The sequence below is a fragment of the Podarcis muralis genome, chromosome 5 (genome assembly GCF_964188315.1).
Source record: "Podarcis muralis chromosome 5, rPodMur119.hap1.1, whole genome shotgun sequence".
NCBI classification, from domain to species: domain Eukaryota; kingdom Metazoa; phylum Chordata; class Lepidosauria; order Squamata; family Lacertidae; genus Podarcis; species Podarcis muralis.
The window spans coordinates 95,769,917-95,796,182 of record NC_135659.1 but is presented as its reverse complement, the minus strand read 5'-3'; the positions used below and the strand labels follow the sequence as shown (position 1 = coordinate 95,796,182).

At 47.9% G+C, this 26,266-nt stretch overlaps 1 protein-coding gene and 1 long non-coding RNA gene across 4 annotated transcripts in view; one reads left to right on the top strand and one right to left on the bottom strand.

The window, feature by feature from the left end:
- UCKL1 (uridine-cytidine kinase 1 like 1) overlaps window positions 1-26,266 on the bottom strand; it is a 79,017-nt gene that overhangs the window by 47,430 nt on the left and 5,321 nt on the right. The window contains exon 1 of one of the 3 annotated variants that reach the window (XM_028735474.2): window positions 9,602-10,242. The exons of the other annotated variants lie outside the window; for them this stretch is intronic. Coding sequence (XP_028591307.2) covers window positions 9,602-9,669 — 68 coding nt within the window. The 5' untranslated portion in view covers window positions 9,670-10,242. Of the gene's footprint in view, window positions 1-9,601; window positions 10,243-26,266 lie in introns of those variants that run through there. 3 annotated transcript variants of the gene reach the window in all.
- On the top strand, window positions 1,261-21,406 carry LOC114599773 (uncharacterized). The gene is made up of 3 exons (XR_003707376.2): window positions 1,261-1,438; window positions 7,649-7,835; window positions 20,947-21,406. It is a non-coding gene; the product is annotated as an uncharacterized LOC114599773 (long non-coding RNA).

The window sequence follows — 26,266 nt, the reverse complement described above, 5'->3', positions numbered from 1 at the left end:
GTAGGACAAGACCTGACAAGGAAAAGAAAGAAATTATTTATGCATGCAACAACAGCAGCAAGAGTCTTGATTGCACAAGGATGGAAGAATGAGGAAACCCAGACCAAAGAACAGTGGCAAGAGAAATGAATGCTGTTACCGGTATGTACTGAGTTGAATAGGATCCAAAATGCAGCAGACTGATTGGCCCTAGAACAATAGGATTCAGAATGCAGCAGTATGATTGGTCCTAGAACAATGCAGCAGTATGATTGGTCCACAGGAGCCACCCAATCCAGCTCCAGGTGGAAGTGAATCCACAACCTGATTGGCCTACAGGAGAATCCTGGAATTAGCCAATCACATGCAGCCCATTGTGTAAATAATGTATATAAAGCAGATATTGTGGGGGAACCTCCATTCCTCCTCACCACTATGAACTGAATAAAGAGCATGAAATCCACTCTCGACTCCCAGTATATTTCAAATGAACTATGCAGAACTGGCAAAATTGACATGCAAACTACAAGACAAGGACAACTGCGACTTTAAAGAAGAATGGGAACCTTTCACAAACTATTTAAAAAGACAACAAAATGAACTGGACTCCTTGGCAGGTTGTGAATAAACATACACAAATTTATGGACGGTCAACATAGTAGATAGATAATATAAGGATGTATAAAATTTTATAATAGGCAGAAGTTAAAGCTGGTTGAGAAATCAGAGAGAGGAGGTGAGGGAAGTCGTAGGCATTTGTTGGGGAGGTGGTAGAGAAAAATGGGGGGGGATAATGATGATTTGTTTGAATAGTTTGTTATGTGAAAACTGGTAATAATTTAAAAATAAAATAAAATACGGTGCGGAAGCCCCCGTTCTTCTGCCACAGAGGCTCTTGCAGCTTGTATTTCGAACCCTGCCCTCTGGCCGGCAGCCGATGGGGCAGAGAGGGACACAAACGGCGTGTTTGGCACCGACGTGGCCATCGCAGCCGGACCGCGGCGCTGTGATGAAGCTCTGCAGGCTACCGTCTCTCTGATATTTATACGATACGAAGCACTTGGCAAAGGTCAGCGAAGCAGGCTCTCTCAGCCATCAATCCCTGCGCGGTTTTGGGAGCAGGGCAGATAAACTTCCTCAACGAGCTCTTTCGTGGTTGGCAAACACAGGGCAGGCAGGCAGCTGCCCCTCTCCACCCCCAATGGACCCAGGCCAGCGGGATAAGCCGCTTGGAGCAAAACAGCAGCTCATTGAGCCGGGGACAGGACAGGACAGGTTATTTATAGTTGATCTTTTCCCCTCGGCCGGCCTCTCTCTGCTCCGCCTCCCATTTTCCACCCTGGGCTCACATCCTCTTGCCAATGCACTGATGGCGACAGCAACACTGCTAAAGCGGGACTTTATAAGAGTGCCCTGCAAATGAAAGAAGAGAGGGGGGACCCCTCCCCTTTGCGTACAGGTAAGGAGATCCAAACCCCCCCTAACCAATAACTGCGGGGAAAGTTTCTCCCCTTTCCAGGATTATCTGGGAGTCAAAAATGTGGTCTCCAAGCCCAAGGTCAGGCTGAAATATTGAAGAAAAGAGGTGGTTGGGATTGTGTTCCTAAACCTGGGGTTGTTTTAGGGTGACCTCCTTTTCGAAACTTGAACCGGCCCCACACCTGTGCTTTTAACAGCAGCCTGCCGGGTGTCTTCTTGACGAGAGAAGCTTCGCCTGTTTGGTTTCCACATGCCAGGCTGCTGTGAAAAGGCAGAGGAGCAGTAAGAGAAAAGATAAAGAGAGGAAGTCTTCTCTCTAATAAGGAAGTTTTCCCAGCCGTGGGGCACGATCCTATCCCGGTCATGGGACTGTAGGATTTGACATAATAATAATAATAATAATAATAATAATAATAATAATAATAATAATAATAATAATGATTTTATTTATATCCCACCCTCCCCAGCTGAAGCCAGGCTCAGAGCAGCTAACAACAATAAAAGTAACACAGCATTCTAAAACCAATTCATTCTAAAATCAATTCAAAATCAAATTAATGGCAACCATTGGGCTAGAGTTCTATGAGGATTACCGAAGGAGGGGGTCACACTGTGCCTTGGCCAAAGGCCTGGTGGAACAGCTCTGTCTTGCAGGCCCTGCGGAAAGATGTCAAGTCCCGCAGGGCCCTGGTCTCTTGTGGCAGAGCATTCCATCAGACCGGGGCCACAGCCGAAAAAGCCCTGGCTCTGGTTGAGGCCAGCCTAACCTCCCTGTGGCCCAGGATCTCCAAGATGTTTTTATTTGCAGACCGTAAGGTCCTCCGTGGGACATACCAGGAGAGGCGGCCCCGTAGTTACGAGGGTCCTAGGCCGTATAGGGCTTTAAAGGTTAAAACCAGCACCTTAAACCTGATCCTGTACTCCACTGGGAGCCAGTATAGCACCAGGTGAATGTGATCCCGTGGCGAAGACCCCATAAGGAGCCTCACTGCAGCATTCTGCACCCGCTGGAGTTTCTGGGTCAGTCTCAAGGGCAGCCCCATGTAGAGTGAGTGGAACTTTCATTACACTGGTACAAGAAAATCACCCATGGTTTCCAGTGATGAAAGGGGCGTGCAGGCCACTTTTGCTGCCATTTTCTGGTTGTGGGTTTCCAGCAGCTCGTCCAGCACCCTGTTCTCACAGTGGCTGACCACGGAGAGAAACCTGCAAGCGCGATCAGAGTACAAGAGCCAGTACAAGAGCTCCCCTCCGGCGGTTTCCAGAAAGTGTTCTTCACAAGCATCGCTGCCTTCGACTGTAGGGGCAGGGCAGGGCCAACATGTTGAACAGCCATGGATGGCTGTCTTCCCCATGAATTTGCAGTCCCAACACATGGGCATGGAAGCAGTGTCTGTCTCCTCCTCGGACTTACAGTGGTACCTCGGGTTAAATATTTAATTCATTCTGGAGGTCCGTTCTTAACCTGAAACTGTTCTTAACCTGAAGCACCACTTTAGCTAATGGGGCCTCCTGCTGCCGCTGTGCCGCCGGAGCACGATTTCTGTTCTCATCCTGAAGCAAAGTTCTTAACCCAAGGTAATATTTCTGGGTTAGTGGGGTTTGTAACCTGAAGCGTCTGTAACCTGAGGTACCACTGTAATTGGTGTATAGGACAGCTCTGCCTATTACATTAAGGACAGGTCATGTGTTTGGGTTTCAAAGTTGCACAAGGAGTACCAAGGGAAACAAAAGCAGTCACAAACTTCCCTCCCCTCTTCTTATCTGATTGCTCAGGTTTTGCAAAGCTGGACAACCGTCTTGCAAAGTGCTCCCCCTTGCCTTTGATCTAGGAAACTCAACATCTGGAAAGCTCCTTGTAAGAGTTCCCTGCGTTCCCATAACGAAGTTACTACAGTGGTACCTCTGGTTGTGAATGGGATCCATCCCAGAGCCCCATTCGCAACATGAGCAGAACACAACCTGTGTTTGCGCGTGTGCGGGTCACGATTCGCCACTTCTGCGCATGACGTCATTTTGAGCGCATGCGGCGAAACCCGGAAGTAACCCTTTCCGGTACTTCCGGGTCACCGCGGGACACAACCTGAAAATGTGCAACCTGAAGCAAATGTAACATGAGGTATGACTGTATCATTATGCATACAGTACTCGGCATTTGGCTTATTCCAGGGCCACTGAGAAAAGATTTTCATGCTCCCTTCAGGGAAGAGTATATGCCTGGAGCGGAGGCCTCATACAGAATAGTAGAGTGGGAAGGGACCCACAAGGGCCATCTAGTCCAACCCCCTCCAATGCCGGAATCTCAGCTAAAACATCCATGACAGATGTCCACCCAACCTCTGTTTAAAAATCTCCAAAGAAGAAGAGTGCAGAACCTCTTGAGGGAGACCGTTCGACTGTCAAACAGCTCTTACTGTCAAAAAGTTATTCCTGATGTTTAGTACGTTTCCGAGCACAATTCAAAGTGTTGGTGCTGACCTTTAAAGCCCTAAACGGCCTCGGTCCAGTATATCTGAAGGAGCATATCCACCCCCATCGTTCAGCCTGAGGTCCAGCTCCGAGGACCTTCTGGCGGTTCCCTCACTGCGAGAATCCAAGTTACAGGGAACCAGGCAGAGGGCCTTCTCGGTAGTGGCACCTGCCCTGTGGAACACCCTCCCACCAGATGTCAAAGAGAAGAACAACTACCAGACATTTAGAAGACATCTGAAGGCAGCCCTGTTTAGGGAAGCTTTTAATGTTTGACGGACTATTGTATTTTAATATTTTGTTGGAAGTCGCCCAGAGTGGCTGGGGGAGCCCAGCCAGATGGGCGGGGTATGTATGTATGTATGTATGTATGTATGTATAAATAAATAAATAAATAAATATCCAGCTTCTCCGATGAGCAGAAGGGTGAGGTTATGACAGTGGTATTCCCAGACCAAGGACAAAGATTGTACACCTGCTGAACGTTAACATGCGAGCATCCCTTTTCGAGTGCACACTCATTTGCTGCAACATGCGAACACTCTTCACAGCCGCATGTCACTTCAAGGTCTGCTCCAGCAGCTGCAGGAGCAGGGAAGATTCTGTCAGTCAGAAATTGCAGGACTCTCAACTTCCATCAGCCCCAACCAGCAGGAAAAATAAGACAGGGGGGTAAGAGGGGGTTGGAATCCAAAGGCTAGCCATCCCTTGTTCACTGTGTGTTGATACTGCCCGTGCGCACAGACAAAGCGCTCATCCACTCTGTTGTTTCATGAGAATAGTCCTCTTTCTGCACCTCCTCCATTAATTCTCTGATGTCTGTATGACGTTCTTCTCCACATCACTGCCTTCCCACACTTTCCCCTCCTTCGATCCAGATTTTCACACAAGCCTCCTTTTCGGAGCGTCTATCCAGACACCGAATCAGTAGCCTGGCCTCCACTGAGAGCTACCCCACGGACCTTCAAGCTTTGTCTTCTCGCAACCACTGGAGAGGACTGGGAAGTGACTAGGGCCCAAGAGCCAGAAAGCAGTGTTGTCGCTATGGTCCCTTGGTTTGTGTATACTACAGAGCAGTAAGAATAAATCAATGTACCCATAACAGCTACGGGTGGCTACTAGCCATGAGGGATATGCTCTGCCGCCACAGACAGACTTTGATCATCTTTGGTAAAACGGTGCCCAGAGCAAGGCTAAAATTTGGTGCCCCCAAATGGATCTTCTCAATTATGGGTACAGTGGTACCTCTGGTTGTGAATGGGATCCATTCTGGAGGCCCGCTCGCAACCTGAGAAGAACGCAACCCATGTCTGCGCATCTGCACGTGCGCGGGTCGCAATTCGCTGTGTCTGCGCATGCGCGCGACATCATTTTGTGTGCCTGCGCCTGCGCGGGCGGTGAAACCCGGAAGTAACCCTTTTCGGTACATCTGGGTCGCCGCGGGACGCAACCTGAAAACACGCAACCTGAAGCAAACGTAACTTGAGGTATGACTGTATTCTCAATTTATAATAATAATAATAATAATAATAATAATAATAATGATGATGCGTTCATACCCTGCCAATCTGGCTGGGTTGCCCCAGCCACTCTGGGCGGCTTCCAACACATATAAAAACGTAACGAAAGGTCAAATGTTAAAAACTTCCCTACACAGGGCTGCCTTCAGACCGCACCACCCTAAATCTGAAGCTGAGCACCACAGTTCTGAATACTTTGTTGTTGTTTAGTCGTTTAGTCGTGTCCGACTCTTCGTGACCTCATGGACCAGATCACACCAGGCACTCCTGCCTTCCACTGCCTCCCACAGTTTGGTCAAGCTCATGCTGGTAGCTTTGAGAACACTGTCCAACCATCTCGTCCTCTGTCGCCCCCTTCTCCTTGTGCCCTCCATCTTTCCCAGCATCAGTGTCTTCTCCAGGGAGTCTTCTCTTCTCATGAGGTGGCCAAAGTACTGGAGCCTCAGCTTCACGATCTGTCCTTCCAGTGAGCACTCAGGGCTGATTTCCTTCAGAATGGAGAGGTTTGATCTTCTTGCAGTCCATGGGACTCTCAAGAGTCTTTTCCAGCACCATAATTCAAAAGCATCAATTCTTCGGCAATCAGCCTTCTTTATGGTCCAGCTCTCACTTCCATACATCACTACTGGGAAAACCATAGCTTTTACTATACATACCTTTGTTGGCAAGGTGACGTCTCTGCTTTTTAAGATGCTGCCTAGGTTTGTCATTGCCCTTCTCCCAAGAAGCAGGCGTCTTTTAATTTCGTGGCTGCTGTCACCATCTGCAGTGATCATGGAGCCCAAGAAAGTAAAATCTCTCACTGCCTCCATTTCTTCCCCTTCTATTTGCCAGGAGGTGATGGGACCAGTGGCCATGATCTTTGTTTTTTTGATGTTGATGGAAATCACAGAAGGGGAAAGTGGTTTTGTGTTCAAATCCTGCTTCTGGTTGGCCACTGTGAGAACAGGATGCTGCGCTAGGCGGGCCATTGGCCTGATCTAGAAGACTCTTATCATAATAAATAGCCCACAATTTGCTACCGTTTGGTGTCCTCAACAGCTGCCTAAGCTGGCCGCCTCACTCTGCCTAATGGTCCCCCACTCCTGGCATCCCTGTTTTTAAAGGGTGGTGTCAGGGGACTGCCATCGGAACAGGGAAGGGAAGCTGAGGGGCAGTTGGGTTACAGGGAACCTCCGAAGATCTTGAGAAGCAGTTCCTCTTCCTGTGGTGGAGAAAGCCACACCTCCAGTGGGGAAGAGGGGAAAGGACCAGAGGATGCTGCCGGGAGCCTCAGCACCGCTCCTGGTCAAGCTGGCCAGGAGGGGAAGCACGCCTCTTCCATCGCCCACCCTGCACAGAAGTGTAAAACGCAAAGAAGGAAGGAAAAGGCTGGGGGTGACTAAGGTATTATGTTGTGGGAGGACCCAGAAACAACCACTAGATTCTGCTAGTGATTGAGGCAGCCATTAACTTGTGGTTCTGCACTGTAAATAGTTTGCACCAAAATAAAGAGGTAAAGGTACCCCCGCCCGTACGGGCCAGTCTTGCCAGACTCTAGGGTTGTGCGCCCATCTCACTCAAGAGGCCGGGAGCCAGCGCTGTCCACAGACACTTCTGGGTCACGTGGCCAGAGTGACAAGCTGCATCTGGCGAACCAGCGCAGCACACGGAACACCGTTTACCTTCCCGCCGGTAAGCGGTCCCTATTTATCTACTTCCACCCGAAGGTGCTTTCGAACTGCTAGGTTGGCAGGCGCTGGGACCGAACGACGGAAGCGCACCCCGCCGCAGGGATTCGAACCGCCGACCTTTCGATCGGCAAGTCCTAGGCGCTGAGGCTTTAACCCACAGCGCCACCCGCGTCCCGCACTGTAAATAGTTTGCACCAAAATAAAAACCTGTAAAAGACAGGTCGGAGCCCTGACTGGTTACTCATGAGCAACCACCACTGCCATCTGACAGGTGGTTTTTAAGCACAATGCTGGAGACCCCTCACAATTTGCCAGGGCAGATGCAGTGCATCTCTGTGAGCGCAACGCAGAGGCGCCTTGCAGCTCGCACTCTGCTCCTAGCAACATTGATCCGCTGGAATATGGAATCTGGCACTGGGGGCCGGGGAAGCACACACGCATTTCACCTGCAAAATAACCACCAACCGGCTCCCTCAGAGAGACAGAATAACGCTGCGGCGGCAATTAACAAGTGTGCATTGTTCCCAGAGCGACGCTGACATGAGCAAGCGACGACAACAACAGGAGGGAGGAAGGAATAAGGCAGGAATCCATGATGCTCGCTGGTAGCTGTTGTTCATGCGCAAGGAGTTTGCTTCTGCTGCATCTGAACACTGGAATCTCCAGAGGGACACAGAGGGGACTTTGGGCACCTCGGCAGCACCAATATTTACAGGTAATTTGTGTGAGATGCCTTTGTCCCTGTTGCTGCCCCTACTTCCCACTGGTAGTTGGGTGGGAGAGCTGAGGGGCAGGGAATTCACATGTGACAAGCAATACGCCCCTTTGGTTTCAGATAGTACATGGGCAGACGAGTCTAAAAAGCCCAGGACACAGATTTTCACGGTCTTCTAGCAACCATGGTGGCTCATTTCTCATAAGTAATGTATTTGGCATTAACTCTGAAAGGGTATACAGTGGTACCTCAGGTTAAGTACTTAATTCGTTCCGGAGGTCCGTTCTTAACCTGAAACTGTTCTTAACCTGAAGTACCACTTTAGCTAATGGGGCCTCCTGCTGCCGCAGCCGGAGCACGATTTCTGTTCTCATCCTGAAGCAAAGTTCTTAACCTGAAGCACTATTTCTGGGTTAGCGGAGTCTGTAACCTGAAGCGTATGTAACCTGAAGTGTATGTAACCCGAGGTACCACTGTATTCAATTCTGTCCAAACTAAGCCTCCTACAGCAAAATATATATCAGAACCGAGTATAAGCTGAACGACCTGTTCTCCAAAATACTATTAATGGTGAAAAGGTCAAAATTGCCGAAAATTATTGTCTCCGCTGTCAAAGGAGAAAGAAAAGGAATGAACTCTTGTATCAGATACACCCGCAAGCCAAATATGCAGTGAAAAAAATAGCTATTCATCAGAGAGTTGGAAGGTATGGCGTTCGCTAGGGCGAAGTGAAGTGATATCTTTAAAAATACTGTTATTTTTCCATCTTGAAAACAGGGGTGGGAAGAAACAACAGAAACACAAGCAAACACACGCACACACAAATCCATAAATAGACAAGTAGGATCTGCAACAAAATGTTGCAGTATGGAGTGTTTCTGTTCCTCCAGGATACTCCATTCCATTCCCCCTCCTGCTCAGTTTTCCGTTCCGTCTCAACCACAATCTGTCAGCATTCTGCAATAAGTAAGCATGCCCAGTTCCTCATTTGGTTGTATTGCCCTCCGCCCACCGACTCCTGACCAATTTTTTATTAAAAAAACAAACTTTTTTTTCTATTGCAAACTTTGGGATCCCCCAAGTTTGCAGATACTTCTCTCTTACGTGGGTGGGTGGGTCTATTCTGACTACACAAGCAACGGCACTCACAGCTTGAACATCAGAATTAGAGGGAACGATCATTCTCCCCACCCTCTGAGATTTAATCCGGAATAACATCCAAACCCCTTTACCATGCACCTGTTATCATCAGTACAGCGCAGAATAGTCTTTCGGCTCAAATGATGCATCAAAACCCACCTTTCATCTCCCCAGATAGCTCATAGGTCCAGTAAGGGGCAAGTTGAGAACCTTTCCACCTGCCTCCGGCTGACCAAAGGATGCATGTTTTATGAAGAGCACGTTCTCCCACGGAAACACGTTTTGCTCCCTAGTTACCATTAAGGGGGTGGGGCAGTGAATCAGTTCACAAAAGAACCAGCCCAGGTGAATGAAAGGCAGGAACTCCCCCCCCAAAAAAGCCCAGTTGCACGCACAACACCCCACATTGCACCCTCCCGATATCTGCGAAACAGCCAGTTCTCTGGCTGCTCCTGAAATTTCCAAAAACAAGTGTTTTGTTTTGCAATCCGGAAAGCGGATCTCCCCTCTCCTCTCTTTGCCACCCCCTCCTCTGTTTTCTAAGCCTTCTAGAAACTCGTCCATCCTGCATCTGAGAGTTAATTTACATCCTGAAAGGGGGGGGGGGACGGGACAAAAACACTCACCTGCCTTCAGGTCCGAGGGCCCAGCAGCCAGAAATCCTCACCCCCGAATATACAGGGGATCTGTTCATCTCCCTCTAGCCAGAGAAGGGTCTGGGGTGACTGTGGAAGTGGCAGAAAGGCTTCAGGTGTTTTTGACTCTGGGAGAGCTGGCTTGTGGAGTGTGTGTGTGTGTCATCCCAGCCTCAAAGAATTCAGAGTCCCTAGGAAGTTGACTACATGCTTCTGGCCTTTACAGTGAAACGAAACGTGGGTCTCGCCACTGTGATCACAAGGGGAGGAAAGGGGTGGAGAAGGCTTGGGAGAACCTACAAACTGGTAGTGTTCAAGGAGACCCGAAAAAGTCCGGTGTGGTGTCAACAGCGAGAGAAGGAGGGAAAAGAGAGCCCTGCCCGGGGAACGAGAGAGTAGCCAACACGCATAAGAGGATAGCTTAACCTAGAGATTATGTTCATTACCTGATATTAATAGCACTGACTTTGTAAAGAGAGGAGGAGTCACACGGCACAGCCTCCCAAGCAGCCCCTCTGCTCCGGAGACACCAAAACATGGCTGGCGGAGGGCCACAGGCAGCCGCTCCTGACATTTGGAGCGTGTCTGGGGCCTGGCGGAGAAGGGCAATGCACAAGAGAGGTGGACCGATGCCTGGCATGGGAAGAGGGGGCAGAGGAAGGCTTTTCTTCCCTCCTCGGCATGAGAACGCTGGTGGAGCTGAATCCGGGATGTATAAAAGAAAGAGCATGAACTGTGGAACTCACTGCCACAGGATGCAGGGGTGGTCAACAAATCAGATCGCTTTAAAATAAGATTAGGCAGCAATGCTTATGAGTACCAGCTGCTGGAAGCCACAGGAGGGGAGAACGCTCTTGGGTTCAAATCTTGCTTGTGGGTTTCCCACAGGCATCTGGTTGGGTCACCGTGAGGACATGATGCTGGACTAGATGGGCCAAGCTGGCCGGGGCAGAGGGGAGTTGTAGTCCAAGGCACCTGAAAGGCGCCAGGTCTGGGAAAGCCGCCTTAGTCCTACACTCCCAGATCCCAGGCGCTAATGTGAGCAGAGGCTCCGCAGCTTGTAATTATCTTGCTGCAAAGCAAATCATTAGCGCAGGGGCAGCTAATCTGCCCTCCTTCGGATTTTGCGGGACTAGAACTCCCGTCATCCATGAACATTGGCTGGCTGGGCTGATGACAGTCCAACAACGACTGGGAGGCTGCAGGGAGGAGGTGGGTGGAGATGGGAGTTTTGGTTCTCTCTGTTTCTCAAAGCTCTCCATGCAATAATAATTAAAAAAACCCGCATGAAAATTAATCTGCATTTTAGTGTGAATTTCTCCTAACAAGCATGCTTTTACAGTGGTACCTTGGAAGTCGAACGGAGTTCGTTCGACTTCCAAAACGTTCAGAAACCAAGGCGCAGCTTCCGATTGGCTGCAGGAAGCTCCTGCAGCCAATCAGAAGCTGCAGAAGCCCCGTCGGACATTCAGGTTCCAAAGAATGTTCGCAAACTGGAACAATCACTTTCGTGTTTGCGGCGTTCGGGACCCAAAACGTTCATCTTGCAAGTCGTCCGAGATCCAAGGTACAATTGTATATTCAGTTTAGCATGCACATATTCAGAAGCAATTTTTCCTTCTACAACGCATTGCAATATGTTATTTTCCCTGATATTGTCTCTGTCTCACACACACACACTTCCTCCTAACAGATGTGCTTTTGCTAACATTGCTTGGTTGGAATTTTGCATTGCAAAATTCGGGTAATTTCAAAGTTGGAAGGATATCTGTTTTGGAGAGTGCAAATCTGATAAGTCCACCTTCAAATGTGCCCTGAATCGAATTTCTCCTCCATGCTCAGCCTCAGGTTAAGCTACCCCAGCCTTAGATGTTCCTCCTTGAGGTGGTTGCATAAGCCCCAACGCAGGCCGTCCATCTGGGCCATCAAGACGTCTAAGAATAAACTCCCCTCATCGCCACCCGGTGCAGCTTCCTCACTCTGCGCGCTCAGCAAATTGACTGGCTGCTTGCCCTCTCGGATAAGTTACAGCCATCACAAGCCCCGGGGTCTGTTGTGGGAAACGAAACCCATTAGAAACAAAGGGTGGATCTGCCTGAAAGAGGATGAGAACGCATTGCGGTAAAGAGATAGAAAGTCAAAAGGGGGGTTCCCGCAAGCTTTCCCCTAATGAAACTGTTATTGCAAAGAGAAGCACTGCAAACATGAAACGCTCAGTGGGCAACATAGCTGCTGGTACCACACCACCACTGGCACATTCAACTGGAGATACCGTATTTTTCGCCCTATAGGACGCACTTTTTCCCCTCCAAAAATGAAGGGGAAATGTGTGTGCGTCCTATGGGGCGAATGCAGGCTTTCGCTGAAGCCTGGAGAGCGAGAGGGGTCGGTGAGGCTCCCACTGCTTGCGGAGAGTTGCCTGCACGCTGAAGCCTGCGCGCGCTGAACTCAGCGCGTCCAGGCTTCGCGGACCTCTCCACAAGCAGCGGAGCTCCCATAGCTCCCATGGCTTGCAGAGAGCTGCCTGTTTGGGGACTGGGGTCGGGGGAAGCCCTGGGGGGGGGGGAATAATTTTCCCCCTTTATTTCCCCCCCAAAAAAACTAGGTGCGCCTTATGGGACGGTGCGTCCTATAGGGCGAAAAATACAGTACATTTTGAGAGCCCTGACAAATCGGGGTTCCAGTTGTACAGAAAGTCTTTTGCACATGGATATGCACACAGATTCTGTTCCAAATAAACAAAGGCAGATTAGCAACAAACAGCCTCTTAAAAAGCAGAGACATCACCTTGCCAACAAAGGTCCGTATAGTTCAAGCTATGGTTTTCCCAGGAGTGATGTATGGAAGTGAGAGCTGGACCATAAAGAAGGCTGATCGCCGAAGAATTGATGCTTTTGATATATGGTGCTGGAGGAGACTCTTGAGAGTCCCATGGACTGCAAGAAGATCTAACCTCTCCATTCTTGAGGAAATCAGCCCTGAGTGCTCACTGGAAGGACAGATCCTGAAGCTGAGGCTCCAATACTTTGGCCACCTCATGAGAAGAGAAGACTCCCTGGAAAAGACCCTGATGCTGGGAAAGATGGAGGGCACAAGGAGAAGGGGACGACAGAGGACGAGATGGTTGGACAGTGTTCTCAAAGCTTCCAGCATGAGTTTGACCAAACTGCGGGAGGCAGTGGAAGACAGGAGTGCCTGGCATGCTCTGGACCTGGGGGTCACGAAGAGTCGGACACGAATAAACGACTAAACAACAACAACAAGCAGCAAAGTGGCGATCCTGTTCCAGTTTTAACAAAAATTGCTGCAGTTTTAATGTTTGCTTATTTGCATCCCTCAGAAGGTAATAAATATTTCCTGCCATCTACAAAATAAAAAGAAAGTTGTAACTATCTCCACCATGGAGTCATGGTCTGATATTGTTGATAACCTGTTGTGCAGCTTAAAAAGCTAGTTGTTTGGAAAACTGAAGCCATGCTTTACCTATTATATCAGTAGACTTCTCCATGGTGCCAATCGGGTGCTGAGATGGAGCAGGCCCCTTTCAGGATGCCTGTTGGAGCCCTGGCTGTCCATGCAAACCGAGCTGCCAAAAATGGGGACTAAGGAAAAGCTGATCAGGTTGCTGCATGGCAAATCTGCTTGTCTCGCTAGTACCATTAACTACTCATGAGTTGGGTTGAAGAAAGAGCCCAAAATTTATTTACTGCGGTAAATAGGTTCAGCGCAGTCACTTCCACAAAGGCTGAATGGGCGTGTGTTACACACACACACACCCAGGACCTTTTATAAGGTTTCTACTTTGGCGATCCCTCGTAGCCGAGTAAGATTGTCTTCCATAAACACGGTTTTAACAATAAGTCCATAAGTGACTGTCGAGGCCAATTCTGGATCCATATGTCCTTCCACAGCTGGGACATAGGTTTCTGGGTGGGAGCTGATCATGGTGTGGATTTGCCAAACGTGCCTTCCTCTTAGCACGTTTCTCCCTTGCGTCCTGAGTTTGAGTGTCTTCAAAGTCCATGACACCTTTGGTAAAGGTTGTTCTCCAATTGGAGTGCTTGCAGGCCAGTGTTTCCCAATTGTCAGTGTTTATACTACGTTTTTTTAGCTGTGCCTTGAGAGAGTCTTTAAACCTTTTTTGTGGACCACCAGCATTACGCTTTCCATTTTTAAGTTCGGAATTGAGTAGTTGCTTTGGAAGACGATCATCAGGCATCCGCACAACATGACCAGTCCAATCATTGCTTCAACACCAGTGATCTTTGCTTCTTCCGGTACACTGGCATTATTTTGCCAGTCTTCCCAAGTGATGGGTTTGCAGACAAAGAATTAATATAAGATCCAATCTTAATGCTGCAAACATTAGCAGAGGGTAGTTGGCAAAAACTCATTGGATTCAACTTTCTGGATGCCCAGCCTGCAACTTGACGTGTGTCCAGCCCTTCTAGGGCCCCTCGCTTCTAAACTTTTGAAGCCTACATAGATACAAGCCTACATACTAACGAAAGGAGAATTGTAGTCTGAGATTTATGTTCACCTAGATAACAAGCCTACATAAGGGGAGTCGTACTTGGGAAGCTGGTACAGCCAGACTCCCATAATTTTACTCTTCAGAAGTTCCCTCCCCAAATGCCTTATCTTTGGTATTTCCAGCAACCAAGCAGCAACTAGGCTACGTGTCTTTTATGAACAAAGGGAAACTATTATGAACCAAGGATTTTAACAGAACGCCAATGTCTCATTCAGTTGGGGCTTTTTATTGGTTTCACACACAAAACATATGTTGGGGGCCCTTGGGGTCCCCCCCCCCAGGTCACATGCCAGGAAGCAGCAGCAAGTGTGCTAGCAGTGATGTCTCACACTATTGTCTCATCCTTTCCTGTACTCTTCCTCTTCCTAAGCAATACATCAACGACATCAGGCTTTGCCAACCTGGTGACCTCCAGACATTTTGGAGGACAACTCCCATCAGCTGCGCTGGCTGGGGATGATGGGAGTTGTAGTCCAAACATCTGGTTGGCGAGACCTGAACAAAGCAGCCTGTAATTACTGGCGCTGAAGCAGCGTTCCCTTTTGGGACAGCTGTCAATCTCCTTTCCTGGTTTCGTCCACCTCCATCCATGGCCTGGAACTGGAGATAGCCTACTTTGAAACCCAGTTTTTGGATTTCTGAACAAACGTGCAACTGTTTTGGACTTTACTGCGTCATGTTCCCTGGTGGCTCATGAAAACTGGTATTCTGAATAACACCTTTGATCGGCAGGGCAGGGCAGGGGGCCCTTGGCGTGATTTTATGGAACCAAGGCAACAGTGCCTAAAAAAGTTTGGAAATTCAATTGCTCAAATACATGAAGTTGTCTGGTCTGTCTACTGATTGACCAACCTCACATGACCAGGCCAACTAATGTGGAGAAGTACACAATTGTGCAATTCACACCCGTGATGAGCTACAAAGATGATGAGCTATGCAAGAAACACAATGTATGGGGGGAGAGATATTAACACATATTAACACATCTTTTGCTAAATCAACCCAGAACTCTAGGGAAGAGCTGTAAAGTAAAGGTAAAGGTAAAGGGACCCCTGACCGTTAGGTCCAGTCGTGGCTGACTCTGGGGTTGCGGCGCTCATCTCGCTTTATTGGCCGAGGGAGCTGGCGTGCAGCTTCTGGCTCATGTGGCCAGCATGACTAAGCTGCTTCTGGCGAACCAGAGCAGAGCACGAAAACGCCGTTTACCTTCCCGTCGGATCAGTACCTATTTATCTACTTGCACTTTGACGTGCTTTCGAACTGCTAGGTTGGCAGGAGCAGGGACCGAACAACGGGAGCTCACCCCGTCGCGGGGATTCAAACCACCGACCTTCTGATCGGCAAGTCCTAGGCTCTGTGGTTTAACCCACAGCGCGACCTGCGTCTGTGGCTATAAAGTGACTATGTTATTTAATGTAATTCAGATTTTTTTCCTGCTGTCTTTGTAGCACCGAAGTGACTCCCCTAGGGCGCAAGCCTGGGCAGTGTGTCTGGAGGTCCTGGTCTGTCCAGACAACAAGACCCCTCCTCTCAGCTTTGTTGATGTGGTCCCAAAGAAAGGAAAGCAATATGTTTGGCACCAGCTTGGCTGCAGGAGCTGCCAGATGGAGGTATTCAACTATCTTTGTGTAGGGATTACTCCTTAGCCCTTTCTTCACCCAAAGGTGTCCCACAAGGCATATCATCTATTGTTCTTAAACATTATTAGTACTGTAGCATATACCCAGATATGCAGATGACACAACCTTGATGGCAGAAAGTGAGGAGGAATTAAAGAACCTTTTAATGGGGGTGAAAGAGGAGAGCGCAAAATATGGTCTGAAGCTCAACATCAAAAAAACGAAGATCATGGCCACTGGTCCCATCACCTCCTGGCAAATAGAAGGGGAAGAAATGGAGGCAGTGAGAGATTTTACTTTCTTGGGCTCCATGATCACTGCAGATGGTGACAGCAGCCACGAAATTAAAAGACGCCTGCTTCTTGGGAGAAGGGCAATGACAGGCCTAGACAGCATCTTGAGAAGTAGAGACATCACCTTGCCAACAAAGGTCCGTATAGTTAAAGCCATGGTTTTCCCAGTAGTGATGTATGGAAGTGAGAGCTGGACCATAAAGAAGGCTGATCGCCGAATAATTGATGCTTTTGAATTATGGTGCTGGAGAAGACTCTTGAGAGTCCCATGGACTGCAAGAAGATCAAACGCATCCATTCTGAAGGAAATCAGCCCTGAGTGCTCACTGGAAGGACAGATCGTGAAGCAGAGGCTCCGGTACTTTGGCCACCTCATGAGAAGAGAAGACTCCCTGGAGAAGACACTGATGCTGGGAAAGATGGAGGGCACAAGGAGAAGGGGGCGACAGAGGACAAGATGGTTGGATAGTGTTTTCGAGGTTACCAGCATGAGTTTGACCAAACTGCGGGAGGTAGTGGAGGACAGAGGTGCCTGGCGTGCTCTGGTCCATGGGGTCACGAAGAGTCGGACACGACTAAACGACTAAACAACAACAAAGCATATACCACTAACTTAACTGGGTGGCGTGAGCTAAGAAGGTCCCTGCCTCAGAAGGATTACAATCTGAATGACAAGGCAAGGTGGCCACAGTGACTTCTGCTGGGATCCGTCACGCAAAGATGAGATCAGAATTAAATCTCACCTTCCATTCCACAGGCCTTTATAGGAGGTGAGGAGACAGGGCCTTTTCACTGGTGGCACCTGGGTTGTGTACAATACACTCACAAGAGACACATACTATGCTACCTCTTGAGTGTAATAATAATAATAATAATAATAATAATAATAATAATAATAATAATAATTTATTACTTAAACCCCGCCCATCTGGCCGGGCCTCCCTAGCCACTCTGGGCGGCTCCCAACAGAATATTAAACAAAACATCAAACATTAAAAACTTCCCTAAACAGGGCTGCCTTCAGATTTCTTCTAAAAGTCAGATAGTTGTTTATTTTCTTGACATCTGATGGGAGGGCGCCACTACCGAGAAGGCCCTCTGCCTGGTGAAGACAATGTTATTCTCCTACGCTGCTAATTTTTAGTTGCTGCCATTATTAATATTTATAAACAGGCAGCTCATAAAAATATTAAGTCTATGTACAATGAAATCGCTCAAACATCATAAAACTATTAAAGACAGAACAAGCAACCAACACTACATAGAGTCATAGACTCCAACACGGGGCTCAAACTCACAGCCCTGAGATGAAGAGCCTCGTTCTCTGCCAACTGAGCTGAATCGTATCAATTCTTTAATAACACCTGGCAAAAGAAACACATTTTCAGCTGAAAATGAAATATCAGGGTTGTGGGCGTCTGGCTGACTTCCTTAGGAGCAGTGTTGCAAATCTCTGGTGCAGCTGTGCTAAATGCAAGGTCACACTCTTGACGTCCCTTTGCTGATAAAGGTTCTTTGTCAAGGACTGCAAGGCCAGTTCCATCCTGAAACCACAAGCCTGTCTCTATCATTGTGCTGCGACTACTTTCTTGATCGCCTTGTACTCAAAAGGAATGTTGGCAACTGGGCAATAAACATTCGCCCCAGTTTCACCCAAAGTTGTGCTCTTTAGGAGCGGTCGCGCAACAGCCTCTTTTAAAGCCAGAGGCAATCGCTCCTCCTCACCACGAGACATTTACCTGAAACAGCACAGTCGAAATTCCCAGGTGAGGTTTGCTCAGCCAAGAAGTGCCGTTGATTGCATCAGTATTTTGCAGAGAGAGGTTGCATGCCAAATCCTCAAAACATAAAAGGTTGCTGCCATCCAATTAATGGAACAAGAGGAGCAGATGAAACGCCGAGCCAAAGATGCCACTCTGAATTCAAGCTGATGGGGCTTGCAAGCGGAGAGAAAGCTCTTGTTTTTCTCAGATCTGTCTTGCATGCCTTCCAGAGGCAGCTGGTTGGTCATGTAAGAACAGTGGACAATATGGACCACTGGCTGGATCTAGCAGGATGGCTCTTCTGATGCTCAGAACTGCCTTTCGAATAATATAGGTGTTGACCTTTAAAGCCCTAAATGGCCTCGACCCAGTATACCTGAAGAAGCGTCTCCACCCCCATCGTTCTGCCGGACGCTGAGATCCAGCGCCAAGGGCCTTCTGGTGTTTCCCTCACTGCGAGAAACCAAGGTACAGGGAACCAGGCAGAGGGCCTTCTCGGTCGTGGCACCTGCCCTGTGGAACGCCCTCCCATCAGATGTCAAAGAGATAAACAACTACCTGACATTTAGAAGACATCTGAAGGCAGCCCTGTTTTTAATGTGTGACATTTTAATGTCTTTTTAATTTTTGTCGGAAGCCGCCCAGAGTGGCTGGGGAAGCCCAGCCAGATGGGCGGGGTACAAATAATAAATTATTAATATTATTAATATTATTATTAAACTCCCCCCAAAGCCTGCACAGAGAGAGTATGTTTTCAGCCGGCAAACAAAGCCATCTCACAAAGAGCATTCCATGAAATCAAGGGCATTCGGTTTTATTATGATTCATGCATGCCTGCTTTCACTGCTGCTGTTTTGTGAGTTGCAAGTTTAATGTTCACATCCTTGGATTGTGACTTTTAGTGGCCTTGAAAGTTTTTGCCAAACAACAAGATACAAAACAACAACAAACAAACCCATACTCAATTCCTCTGCCTCCAGATCCATTTGAAAAGCACTCAATACTCAACCACTTTGTTTGCAACGCACTTGCGAGAAATCAATATTGGCATCCCCTGTTTTCTGGAACTCCCAGCCTATTAATATTAACCTCCTTTGTACTGTTTTCAGCGCCAGCAAAAAAGTGCTTTTTGAGCCTACTGAGACTTGTGCATTTTTTATAGTGCACATTTGTCTTTAAAAATATAGGATTTTCCCCTATACTGTGATACATTTTATTACGGCCCGGAGTTTTCAAAATGTGTTTTGATCTCAGCAGTATTTGCTTGTGACTATCTTACATCTTTTACGTGAACCGATGAGGGAATGATATTATTTTGACAAAGTGATATATAAATCCTGCTAAATAAAAATCAAATAGATACCAAGACTAACTGCTCAGTTCCTTCTTTCCCAGTTAACAAAACCAATGGATGAGTTGGAAGATTTCACCATGTCACCAGAATCGGAGAAGGCCTCTCCGCCTTGTGCAATCCTTGCCTATGAAGGGCAGAAATTTGCTTGCCCTCAATGGGTGCCCATGGTGGGGAGAGAGAAAAGGGGGGAAATCCCCAGCTTTCATTTGAACGCCCACCCCCTTAATGGTAGTGCCCACAGCTCTTCTTCTGTTAAAACATATCTTCTTCTTTGGTGATCCCTCGTAGCCAAGTAAGATTGTCTTTCATAAAGATGGTTTTAACAATAAGTCCATAAGTGACTGTGGAGGCCAATTCTGGATCCAAACATCCTTCCACAGTGGGGGCATGGGTTTCTGGGCAGGAGTTGATCACGGTGTGGATTTGCCAAGCGTGTCTTCCTCTTAGCACGTTTCTCCCTTGCGTCCTGAGTTCGAGCGTCTTCAAAACCCATGACACCTTTGGTAGAGGCTGTTCTCTAATTGGAGCGCTCGCAGGCCAGTGTTTCCCAATTGTCGGTGTTTATACTGCGTTGCTTTTTTAGATTTTCCTTGAGAGAGTCTTCAAACCTCTTTTGTTGACCACCAGCATTAGGCTTTCCATTTTTAAGTTCGGAATAGAGTACCGGTAGTTGCTTTGGAAGACGATCATCAGGCGTCCGCACAACATGACCAGTCCAACGAAGTTGAAGAATCATTGCTTCGACACTGGTGATCTTTGCTTCTTCCAGTACACCGGCATTAGTTCGCCTGTCTTCCCAAGTGATATGTAAAATCTTTCGGAGACACCGTTGATGGAATCTTTCGAGGAGTTGGAGATGGCATTTAGAAGCGGTCCATGTTTCACAAGCATACAGTCAGGTTGGCTATGCAATAGCTCTGTTCTCCAATTGGAGCGCTCGCAGGCCAGTGTTTCCCAGTTATCTGTGACTGTACTGAATTTTTTTAAAGTTATGCCTTGAGAGCATCTTTAAAGTGTTAGAACATTTATGCTTGCACCACAGAACTTCCCCCCATTCTCCTTCCTCCAATCTGCTTCAGTATTAGTGGGCATCCCCAGAGCTGATTGGGGAGTGCGGTGTGGGGCAAGATTTCATTGAACAAGAGACTTTGCCAAAGTTTTTAGCATTTGTAGAACCTGAGATACGAGAGCAAATGCTCCTTATATTGCGGTCGGGTGGGAAAAGTAGCCCACTCTCCCCCTTTTCCCCCTCCCCAGTAAAAAATTCTGTGGGTGGCAATGCTACTGTCCCAAATATGCCTAACTCCGAGCTTGCCCCATTTTGTTCAGATGTTTCCACAAAGCTTATGTTGGCTGACCTGCCCTTTATCCAAGAGGCACGACGCGTTCTAGTTTATGCAGGAGAACAGAGGTGTGCTTGGGTGTGACCTACAGGTGCAATGAATGAGTGCAACATCTTGGCCTCAGTTTTCCATATATAAAAAATGGGAACACTGATTCAAAATTGCACAGCGCATGTGGAAAGTAACTGAGTGGGGCAGCTTGACAGGTGGATCAAATGATGTTCACCATAACGTATAGGACAACTACAAATACTTGTTTGAAATGTAAAGAAAAAGAAGGCAACTTTTATCATATGTGGTGGATTGTAAGGTAATGATATATAATGAAAGGAAGAAAATGTTTAAAATAACTTTTGTTAAGAAACCAAATTTCTTTGTTAAGAAACCAAATTAACAAAAAAAAACCTTTTGTTAATTCCTTTTCTGTTAGGAATTACAGGTACTGATATCTCAAAGGAACAGAAGAGACTTTTTATGTATGGAACAACAGCTGCCCGGACGTTACCAGCCCAGAGATGGAAAGAAGACAAAGTCCCTAGCAGAGAGGAGAGGCAAACCAAGCTGATAGACTATGCAAGATAGTAAAACTGACTGGAAAACTTGGGAACCAACAGGACAAAAACTTTATAAAAGAATGGGAAAAATTTATAAGTTACTTAGGAGACCACTGTAAGCAGATTGAAACATTAGCAGGATTTTGATCTCACTTGTAGTTTAGCAATTACCACGGACAATGTGGTTTGATATAAAAATTGGAGTATGAAAGAATATGCAGTAATAAGTGTTCAAAATGGGAAACCACAGGGTGGATGGGGCGGGGAAGAGTCCGGATATTTGGAGGAATCTCTTTATTTGAATATACTTTTTTATTCTTTGTTTACAACTTTGTATTGGGAAAACAAATAAAAATGATTTTAAAAAATAATCATTAAAAAAATAATCAATAAAAAATAAATAAGGCTGATCACCGAAGAATTGATGCTTTTGAATTATGGTGCTAGAGGAGACTCAAGAGTCCCATGGACTGCAAGAAGATCAAACCTCTCCATTCTGAAGGAAATCAGCCCTGAGTGCTCACTGGAAGGACAGATCCTGAAGCTGAGGCTCCAATACTTTGGCCACCTCAGGAGAAGAGAAGACTCCCTGGAAAAGACCCTGATATTGGGAAAGATGGAGGGCACAAGGAGAAGGGGACGACAGAGGACAAGATGGTTGGACAGTGTTCTCGAAGCTCCCAGCATGAGTTTGACCAAACTGCGGGAGGCAGTGGAAGACAGGAGTGCTTGGCGTGCTCTGGTCCATGGGGTTGCGGGGAGTCGGACACGACTAAACGACTAAACAACAGAAAATAATAATGACGATGTTCACCATAAGATTAAAGATTTAAGATGTGTGATGCCGAAACAGAGAGCCTCTAGGGTGTAATGGTTAGTGTCGGACTGGGACCAGGGTTCGAATCCCCCCTTCACCCATGAAGCACACTGGGTGACCTTGGGGCAGTCACCATCTCTCAGCCTGGCCTACCTGACAGGGTTGTTGTTTTGAGGATAAAATGGGAGGGAGAACCATGTAACCCCACCTTGAGCACCTTGGAGGAAAAGGTGGTATATTATTATTATTATTATTATTATTATTATTATTATTATTATTATTATTATTTATACCCTGCCCATCTGGCTGGATTCTATTAGCAGTGTTTACGGGGATTTCTTTTTTTTTTTAAGCGTGTGAGTGTGGATTTAAATCCTGCTCCCCACACGGTCCATTTCCTTCATCTTTGCAGCCCCAGGCACCTGTTTCCTGTTTTCTTTTCCTGAGCAGAGATAAGCGTGGTGCTAGTCCCCTAAAAAAAGGTCGATAACTCTGGGGAACCTGGGGGGACAGCACTGGGCAGATCTTTGCACCCCGGCACCGCATATGCTTAAGACGGCCCTGGTACCACTGTACATTTCCCCCAGTGAGAGTTGATGAATCGTGGCCCTCTCTCCAGTCGAGCTGCAGGCACAGCTGTCAACTTACAGGTTTGAAAATAAGCAACCAGCAGCCTCGAAAATAAGGGATCAGCAGCCAAAATAAGGGATTTTCAGGGCACAGGTATGTTCAACTTCTGAGCCCCTCCGAGCCAAAGGCAGAAAGCCCAGCCAGCAGCTAAACGAAGCCTCATCAATAAGGGACAGCAGCGGGACATGGCGCTGGGATAAGGGACTGTCCCGCCAAATAAGGGACGCTTGACAGCTATGGCTGCAGGATTTACATCTCCCCCTACTGGCGCAAGAGCAACCAGGCACCTTCTTCAAAGAAACGAAACAAGGGACGCCAGCCGCCCTGTCTCCAGTAAACACATGATGAAGCAACTGAGATCCTCACTTGCCACACGCAAAAATGCAGACTCACGGCAGCTTGGCACCAACCGCAAAAGATAAGCAAGGCGTGTTTGCCTAGGCTAATGGTTTATATTGAAAGCAGCGCCGTCCAAATAAGAGTGGGCGGAAAGGACGCAGGCTTGTTGAACGGCACATTAATCTCAGCGAATGCTCTGGTCCTCGTGGAGGGAGTCAAGCTGTAGCTCGAAGCTTGAGTCGCAAAGGGTCCACAAGGGTCATCTAGCCCAACCCTCTGGCGCTGGCAATGCAGGAATCTTTCACCTAATGTGGGGCTTGAACCATGCTCCTGAGATTAAGAGAATCTCGTGCTTTTAGACTGAGCTATCTGGGCTGCAATGGGACGCGGGTGGCGCTGTGGGTAAAAGCCTCAGTGCCTAGGGCTTGCCGATTGAAAGGTCGGCGGTTCGAATCCCCGCGGCGGGGTGCGCTCCCGCTGCTCGGTCCCAGCGCCTGCCAACCTAGCAGTTCAAAAGCACCCTTAAAGTGCAAGTAGATAAATAGGGACCGCTTACTAGCGGGAAGGTAAACGGTGTTTCCGTGTGCGGCTCTGGCTTGCCAGAGCAGCGTTGTCACGCTGGCCACGTGACCCGGAAGTGTCTCCGGACAGCGCTGGCCCCCGGCCTCTTGAGTGAGATGGGCGCACAACCCTAGAGTCTGTCAAGACTGGCCCGTACGGGCAGGGGTACCTTTACCTTTTATCTGGGCTGCAACCCACTTCAGAATGCACATAGAGGCTTGCATGATTAAATTCTCCTTGCTAGAAAAAAATAAAATACAATTCCCTGCAAAAAGAAACTTAGCATGTCCAGGAGAAGGGTGAGATGCTAGCTTTCTATGAGGTGGAGAGATGGTGTATGGCCAGTAATGCAAACCCTACTGGCAATATGAAGTGGTACTGTCTGGACACTGGTTTACTATTTCAGTGAGAACTAGATCTCTGTTTCAGGGATTGTCAACTTACCGTATTTTTCGCTCTATAGGACGCATTTCCCCCCCTCCAAAAATGAAGGGGAAATGTGTGTGCGTCCTATGGAGCGAATGCAGGCTTTCGCTGAAGCCTGGAGAGCGAGAGGGGTCGGTGCGCACCGACTCCTCTCGCTCTCCAGGCTTCAGGAAGCTATCCGCAACCCTTCTGAGCGCGGTGGGAGTTCCCACCGGGCTCCGAAGGCTTGCGGATACCAGCCTGTTCTGGGGGCTGGGGTTGGGGGAAGCTCAGGCTTCCCCCGCCCCAGCCCTGTGGCTAAAAACGAAGTCAAGACATAAGTTTTTTTTTCTTTATTTCCCCCCCTAAAAACTAGGTGCGCCCTATGGTCCGGTGCGCCCTATGGAGCGAAAAATACGGTGTATTTTCTTGGACATCGCTGCCTTCTCCAGACAGTGCTCTAGAGGCCAGGAGAAAGCCGTTTCACCCCACAAACTGACCACTTCACAGGTTCTGCAATCCATATGAAGCTGGTGCCACCCAGTGGTAGCTTTACACGCGAAATCTCCATGCATGTAGCTATAGATGGGCCATCACATTCAAACACCGAGAGAACGATAATGCATGGCGTCTGCCTCTCGTTTACGACTTGGAAATATCCCTCCCCCTTTCCGAGCAAACACAGTTGAAAAATTGCGAAGGGCCAAACAAAACTGATCTGTTTACAGGATCTGTCCGGAGGCCTGCCAGCGTCTCTGCTCTGCTCCCGTTGCCAAAAAGCAAGTATTGAAAATAAGCCAGCAGCAGGGGAATGCGATTGCATGCTTTGGTAAGAGAAACAATATCCAGGAACACTTGTTTCCAAAGTCGTTCTCGCAGTCACAGAGGCTCGGCATGCTTTCTCAGAAGGCCCATAGAATGCAATGGGTCTTACTTCCAGGGTAGGGTACATAGCTGAATCCAAGCCTAAGATTGCAGTAAGGTAACCATGCCAATAATAATAATAATAATAATAATAATAATAATAATAATAATAACAACAATAATTTATTATTTATACCCCGCCTATCTGGCTGGGTCTCCCCAGCCACTCTGGGCAGCTTCCAACAAAACATTAAAATACAATAACCTATTAAACATTAAAAGCTTCCCTAAACAGGGCTGCCTTTAGATGTCTTCTAAAAGTTTGGTAGTTATTTTTCTCTTTGACATCTGGTGGGAGGGCGTTCCACAGGGCGGGCGCCACTACCAAGAAGGCCCTCTGCCTGGTTCCCTGTAACTTGGCTTCTCACAGCGAAGGAACCGCCAGAAGGCCCTCAGTGCTGGACCTCAGTGTCCAGGCTGAATGATGGGGGTGGAGACGCTCCTTCAGGTATAGTGGACCGAGGCCATTTAGGGCTTTAAAGGTCAGCACCAACACTTTGAATTGTGCTCGGAAACATACTGGGAGCCAAGGTAGGTCTTTCAAGACCGGTGTTATGTGGTCTCCATGGCCGCTCCCAGTCATTACCTACAATGGGCCTACCTTGAGTAGGGCAAGCATTGGACACAGGCCTTCGTTGCCTTTAGAGTAGGCAGCATGGCCATTCAGTGCATAGAACCATCAGTGCATATGTCACACTCTTGTCAATAAGACCAAAACACAGCCCTCCTAGTCCCAAGTGCCAACAATCTGAATTTCAACAGTGAATGGAAGAGGGGAGAAGCACGGAAGCTTTCCTTGGAGCAGAACTGCAAGAACTGAAACATCTTAAAGGAACTTTTCAGGGCGATCCACCGGGAGGAAGATCTCCTGCACAACGCCTGCTAAACCAGAGGGGATTCATGGGCGGCTGAGCTCCAGCAGATCCCCGGTTTGTTCCAGCATGGCTTGCTTCAGAGAGATGTTCCATGTGGACTGGGAACTTGGAGGCTCAGTGGAGCTCCACCCAATCTATCAACGGGCTATTTTTAACTGAACTGCATGGAATTCAGAAATTATCCCTCAAGGAAATGCTTCTGTTTTCAAGGATGTTGCTCCCCCCCCCCCCAGCATTCAAATTGCAGGCTATTGTTGCTTAGAAAAATGTGTTTTTTCTCCCCAGATAGCGGACCTGCCAGGATTTGGAGCGACGCCTTGAAAATGTATTTACACGAAAACCATCGGAGATAAGCTTTGGGTTCTTTTTCCTTTTAAAAGCCGAACGTTCTTGAGAAACTGGATTCCTTTCCCGTACAACACATCCTTCTCTTCTTCTGCAGTAGTGCAGCATATACCTTGCCTACCTCGCAGGCTTGTTGTCAGGCTAAGAGAGTGCTCCAAGCTCTGGAGAGGAAGGGCTGGAGGAATAAGAGGTCCATACTGTAACTCAGCAGGAACTTAGTCAATGGTTTAGCATTAGTTTCTGGAAAGCACTGACGTTTTAGCCAGTTGCTGGTCTTGAACCCCTGCCCTCCACACACCT